A 6,852-nucleotide genomic window follows, 5' to 3' on the forward strand; every position below is an offset into this window, starting at 1 on the left:
GGTGGCATGCAGAGCAGTGTCAGACGGCACCACCCCGAGCTCTCAAGATGGGATATGTGGAACAGCTTCTTGGTACGCTTCTGACTTGATGTGTGGCGTCAACTATGACGTGTCTTGTGCCCAAAATACGTCGTATCCAATAATACTATATTAAGAGCTAAAATAGCTAAAGAGATGGGGCATAATTATTATGGAGAACCCGCATGGCCCAATGATATTTTATATTTTTTTCAGTAGTAATTCTAGGTACTATTGCATGTAATGTAGGCTTGGTAATTCTAGAACCATCATTAGTAATGTAGGCTTTGAAAATATTACCCAAATGGTACTTCGTTCCATATTATAAATACTCCATACAATGCCCAATAAGTTATTAGGTGTTCTTTTAATGGTTTCAATACCAATGAGATTATTGACAGCATTTTTTTTAAAGAATATTAATAAATTTTAAAATATATTTCATCATCCAATAGCTACAATAGTCTTTTTGATTAGCAGCTCTTTAGTTAGGTAGTGGGGCAACATTATCTATTGATAAATCACTAACTTTAAGTATTTTTTAACTTAATTCAACTGTGAAATACATGGATATAAGTATCTAAGAATAGTGACTTCAAAGTCACTATTCTTAGATACATTAATTTGATTATGATTATTTCATGAAAATACATATTGTGCCAAAAAGATTAAAAATAAAATTTCTTCTTTCTTTACAAAATTTTCTTTCTATTTTTATGAGAAAAAGAAGATGAAATAATTGTAATGGATTTAAAATGAAAATTTATTCTTAGGTAAATCAATTGTGAAATGCTTTTGTATAGTGTCCAAAATCTCTTTTACATCTTCTATGTGAACATATTCAATTCTCATAAGATCTTCTTGACTCTTATTCAAATGGTCCAATAATATGTGTATATTGAATCTTTTGAGACAATTATTTGTCTTAGAATGTAAGTCTGATTGGTCAATAAAATAAATGTCAATATAATTTTTTTTTATTTTTTTTAGATTAGTTAATCTATCTTGCAAGGTAAAAATGGGTAGAGTAAACCTATTTTTATTTTATTTGAAATTAATGTCCTCTTCCTCTGCATGTAGGAAATGAATAAAATAAATCAATTAAATCACGAGAAGTGCTTCCATAAAAGTTAAACTTCCATTCATCTACATCTCTTGTTATTTATTCCCATTCCCATAATAATGAATACTATGATTCGCATTTCGAATAGGCATAGATTTATCATCTTTAAGATAACTTCCATTTTGAGAGTTATTCACGATCTCACCTAATTTATAATTCAATATATAAATCAATTGATTCCGTTAGGTTAGTTATATGTTGTGTTGTGTCAACTATATCCGTGGTGAGCAGTTATGTATTTAGGGCCCTTTATGCAAATGGATGCATCTCTAACTCTATATATATTTACTTCTCAATACAATTTCTTTCAAATTTAGTAAAATTTTATGTATCGATTCTTCAATACTTATTATCGTAGAATATTCATGCAACACTTTTTCATAGTTTGCACATGGCATACATGCTCCTTCTAATTCTCAAGTAAAGCCCTTTGCATTGCAATAGCTATGGTATTGGCTTGACCTTTCATAAGCGAGGATAGAACGAAAAGACTATTATAAAAATATTTATGTCTACTCTTGATTCAACATACCTCTACTGTAGCTTCTAGTGGATCCTGCTACTTCCTCTCAAATCATACTATACTAATACTATTATTTAATCATATCATTGAATCATTTATTTCTCTTGAAATCATTTGTTACATCACGTACAAAACTTAATTATATACCACTTCTACGAATGGCTCGTAATATGACTAGCAATTGCCACTAATAATTATATCATCACATTATAGATTTTGCCTTAATGGTATAAACTATAATGTCTTGATATAAGAAGTACTGCAGGGGCAAATAATGTTAGTCAAGAATGCCACGTAAGAATCATGACATAGGTAAGAAATAAAAATAAATTTAAACTAAAACATAAAAATGAACCATGTCATAACTTCTCAACGAAAGTGATATTGCCACAAAAAAAGAAGAAAAAATGCCTATCAACGAGTACGAACTTGGTAGATCCAATCTAATCACAAGCTAAGTAAAAGGATCAACATGCAAGACAGTCTCGCCAATAAAATATATCCTACATAAAACTTTATAGAAGTCCAACAAAAAATGAAAGTGTTAAAAGGGTGCAATCTAAAGTAAGACTTGGTGAAAGATGCTATATTATACAAGGCTACTGTATCAGATGATATGAGCACCAATGAAATTTTTTTTTTCACATTTAGATAAGAATTTAAATCGATAATATATATGAATAATTTATGCATCATAAATCAAAAAATAAAATATCTAAGGTATTTAATCTCAAGAACTTAGGTTCTGATATCAATTGTAAACATAAAATCTGTACTATGCTATATGTAATATGAAAAAAATTTAATTCAGAATTAAAATTAAATAATAATATATCGGATCTACAATGCATATCTTTCGATGTCATCTGGAAAGAACTTTATGAAATCTATAGGGACACCATCTTCGAATCTAAAACCCACTATATATCAATCTAAAAAGAGAACTAGATTCTCTTTTTTCACTCTTTATATTTTTTTTTCATATGACGACTTAGATTCGGAAGTTCAATAAAACAAAATAAGTATTAAAAAGGTATAATCTTGCAATTTACCCTAGTTGGATGTGATACTAGTTACAAGGCTACTATATCAAATAATGTAAGAACCAATTAAAAAAGAAATTCCCATGATATGGTTCAACGTATTATTAGAATAACAATAATTTCAGAAAAAAAATATGCCAAAGGGTCAAGCCAAAATATTATAATGATAACAAATAGGGCTGAAAATATTATAATGATAACAAATAGGTCTGGTGTCATGATTAAGAAAGTAGCAACCATTTTACAAGCCTATAAGGGCCAACTTGAAACAAATTAATTTTAATATGATGATAATCAATCCATTTAAGTTTATTAGAGCAGAGAGACAGATTAATTCATGATAGCTTTTGTCAAGTACAAATGGTTAAGACTTTACGATTTTATTATTGTTGTAACAAAAAATTTATGTGTTGCTCAATAATATATCAACTAAAATATATCATTGGAGTAGGACAAATCACATTTTAAAGGAGAGACCAGACTGGACAATATAACTATCTAAAGTTATGCATACTCTAGTTTGCAGTATAAATAATCTATAATTAGCTCGAATCAACATATTGAAATTAACTAATTACATAACATAATTTATAATTAGCCTTCGTCTCTCTCTCTCTCTCTCTCTCTCTCTCTCTCTATATATATATATATATATATATATATAGAACAAGAGCCGAGCCGTGGAAGCATTCTGTTTCTGACACATCTCGCTAACAATGGAGCACTCGCCGCCAATATTCCATGTATCACCTCTTCTCCTTTTCTTTTCTTTTTCCCAGTAATCCTATCTCAAAGCTTTAATCCTTCAAACTCCAACTTTTCTCGGTTACGTGCAGGTGTTGATGATTTTAGTGCTGTGGACGGTGGTAACAGCGGCGTTCATAGGGATCGCTGAGGGCCATCGCCACCACCGGCGGGCAGGTGGTGCGACGGAGCTAGAAGCCTTCCACTACGCGGCGACGGGGGCAGGAGGATGCCGGGCCCACGTGGCCAGCCTAACGGACTTCGGCGGGGTGGGCGACGGGGTGACCTCCAACACGGCGGCCTTTGCGGCGGCCGTGGCCAACCTCAGTAAGGTGGCGTACGACGGCGGCGCGATGCTGGTGGCGCCGGCCGGTCGGTGGCTCACCGGGCCCTTCAACCTCGCCGACCACTTCACCCTCTTCCTCGACCACTACGCCGTCATCCTCGCCACTCAGGTCCGCCTCCCTCCTCCGCCCCCTTCCCCCATCTTCTCCTCCATCTATTTCGATGTAGAGTGCATGTTCATAATCGTTCACGGCTTGTTTGCCATTACCATCGCCTCTATCATCCTCGGTGGTGATTATGGCTAGTAGCCCTTCCCATCAAGTCTGTTCATCTGACAGCTCTCGCCAGATGAACGGTGACGATGAAGAATAGATTTGTCACTGGTGAGCCCCACCAGAACGTTACATAGCAAGTGTATACTATTCTAACGTTTCCTTCATCTCATCTCCAAGGAGAATTCACAAGTCTAATCCGATGTGCATAGTCACCGCTTTCGACTGATGAGGGAAAAGAAGTGAACTAAGCTACTACAAATCTAAATTTGTCTTGATAATATTAATTTCTGAAATAATTACAATTTGTATGGTAGATTTTTGACTATTTAGTATCTCTACTTTGATCTCTCAAATTAAGAAAACAGTAATATTTGTTTTGTTTTATTATTATTATTATTATTATTATTATTATTATTATTATTATTTCTCTTGTATGTCATATCTGAACATCAATAATCTTGGATTAGAATCCACATAAAAAATTTCCTTTCAAATTTCAAGATCTTGAAGATTACTAAGTGTGGACCTTACCCTTAATAAGTTTTAATTGAGAACGGCATTTTTTCTGAGTGTAAGAACTTTAAGGTAGGAAAGGATGCGAGGAAACCAGCATAAGAATGGAATGCAGTGTGGACCTTACCCTTACATTAATTTTAGGCTCCACCATCAGTCTAAAAGTTAGGCGGATGACTTTCTAACACAAAACTGCTATTTAGACTCTCAAAACACAAACTCTCTCTTTGATATTTTCTAGGAAAGAGTACTGTCATCCAATCTCTCGGTGTTTTCTTTTTGACTAAACCTCGTAGATCTGTGTAGCTAATTGGGTTTCGTGAAGGCAGCAAAACTCTATTAATGCTACAAACTTGGGAGAACAAGTTAGATTTCAACTGCAGCTTATATAACATAAATTTCTATTCTGCAATCCCATTTTATGGCTTCTCACACTGCAACTTGGACAGCATTGCTTATGAATTGCATGGATACTCTTTTTTTTTTTTGTTTATTGGTAGCTAATAGAAGCTTTAATACTATGTTCTTTTGTTCAATCTGTATCAACTAAGATAATTGGTGATATGCTTATGCAGGATATCAACGAGTGGCCGATCATTGACCCTTTGCCCTCCTACGGTAGAGGAAGAGATGCGGTTGGGGGTAGATACAGTAATCTCATCATGGGATATAACCTAACCGATGTGGTCATAACAGGTAGTATATACGTTGCATATTTCCAGTACTTCTATCACATTGCTTCTAAATTCATAAAGCCTGCGTCGTGTTGTCATTCCATGATCCCCTAAAATTTAATAAAAAAATTATTTTTAATCAAAAACTATAATATTTAATTCAGTTTATGATGTTTTGGCGTGCTTTGATTGACAAGAAGACACATATATATCATCATCTAACTTGTTTGCATCATAGATGGGGAACAGAATATAATTTGATTGTGATGCTAACAAGTTTTATTGTTATTTTTAGGGAATAATGGAACTATCGATGGACAAGGTGAAACCTGGTGGAAAATGTTCCGTAACAAAGAACTCAATTACACTCGTGGATACCTCATTGAATTGATGTACTGCAAACAAGTGCTGATTTCCAACATTACATTGGTTAACTCTCCATCGTGGAATGTCCATCCAGTGTACAGCAGGTTTATATTAATAATCTACTTTCAGAACACTTGAAGGCTTCTTTTGCTTTCCATTCTATTGTTACAATCTGATGTTAACGTGAATGAATGCACTGTGCAGCCACGTAATCGTCTCAGGCATCACAATTCTTGCACCGGTCAACTCTCCCAACACTGATGGGATCGATCCAGGTGGATATCGTACCTACATTTACTTGGGTTGTAGATTCTATGTTGCTGTTTCGATTGATTCTTTTTGGTGGTTTCTCTCTTCTTCGCAGACTCATCCTCCAATGTCCGCATTGAGGACTGCTACATAGTCTCAGGCGATGACTGCATCGCCATTAAAAGCGGTTGGGATGAGTACGGGATTGCATTCAACATGTCAAGCAAACACATAGTGATCAGACGGCTCACCTGCATCTCCCCCACGAGCGCTGTCATCGCCCTGGGAAGCGAGATGTCGGGAGGAATCCAAGATGTCCGGGCCGAAGACATCACGGCCATCCACTCCGAATCCGGCGTCAGGATCAAGACGACCATCGGAAGGGGAGCTTACGTGAAGGACATATTCGTGAGAAGAATGAATCTGCACACAATGAAGTGGGTCTTCTGGATGACGGGCACCTACGGGCAGCACCCGGACGACAAATTTGATCCGAAAGCCATTCCGGTGGTGCAGAATATCAGTTACAGCAACGTGGTGGCCGAGAACGTGACCATGGCCGCGAAGCTGGAGGGGATTCCCGGCGCGCCCTTCACCGGAATATGCATCTACAATGTGACGGCAGAGGTGGTGAAGTCGAAGAAGCCGATTTGGAACTGCACCGACGTGGAGGGCGTATCGAGTCACGTGACGCCCACTCCCTGTGCGCAGATTCCGGAATATCCAGATCGTATAACGCATTGCCCCTTACCTGAAGATGATCTACCTGTGAATGGTGTTGGGCTAGAGGAGTGTGCTTATCAGAGAGCCAAACCATGAGTTGAGATGCTTTCTACAACTCATGGTTTAATGGCATAACCTATGATGTCCTGAAGCTTGGCAGATTAAAATGTTTGCCTTGAACAAAGGCAGATGTAATTGATCATATATCATACTTGGGAGGAACAAAGGCAGATGAAATATCCAATAATATTTCATTGCTATAAATATGGATTATTGAAAAAATAAGACATGTTATTTATTTGAATACTTTTCTTCA

General features: G+C 36.1%; 1 protein-coding gene across 1 annotated transcript; it reads left to right on the top strand.

Moving 5' to 3' along the window:
* Positions 1-3,386: 3,386 nt before the first annotated feature.
* On the top strand, positions 3,387-6,632 carry LOC135604761 (probable polygalacturonase). Its single transcript, XM_065094413.1, has 6 exons — positions 3,387-3,450; positions 3,544-3,906; positions 5,100-5,220; positions 5,494-5,668; positions 5,769-5,839; positions 5,929-6,632. Exons 1-6 carry the CDS (start codon positions 3,424-3,426, stop codon positions 6,630-6,632), a joined length of 1,461 nt encoding a protein of 486 aa, XP_064950485.1. The 5' UTR covers positions 3,387-3,423.
* The last annotated feature ends 220 nt before the right edge of the window (positions 6,633-6,852 follow it).

Source organism: Musa acuminata, chromosome BXJ2-2, assembly GCF_036884655.1.
Source record: "Musa acuminata AAA Group cultivar baxijiao chromosome BXJ2-2, Cavendish_Baxijiao_AAA, whole genome shotgun sequence".
Taxonomy (NCBI): domain Eukaryota; kingdom Viridiplantae; phylum Streptophyta; class Magnoliopsida; order Zingiberales; family Musaceae; genus Musa; species Musa acuminata.

Coding starts and splice junctions, on each gene's coding strand:
- LOC135604761 (XM_065094413.1), top strand. CDS start 3,424: ATGGAGCACTCGCCGCCAATATTCCAT. Junction 3,907..5,099: donor CCGTCATCCTCGCCACTCAG/GTCCGCCTCCCT, acceptor ATGCTTATGCAG/GATATCAACGAGTGGCCGAT. Junction 5,221..5,493: donor AACCGATGTGGTCATAACAG/GTAGTATATACG, acceptor TGTTATTTTTAG/GGAATAATGGAACTATCGAT.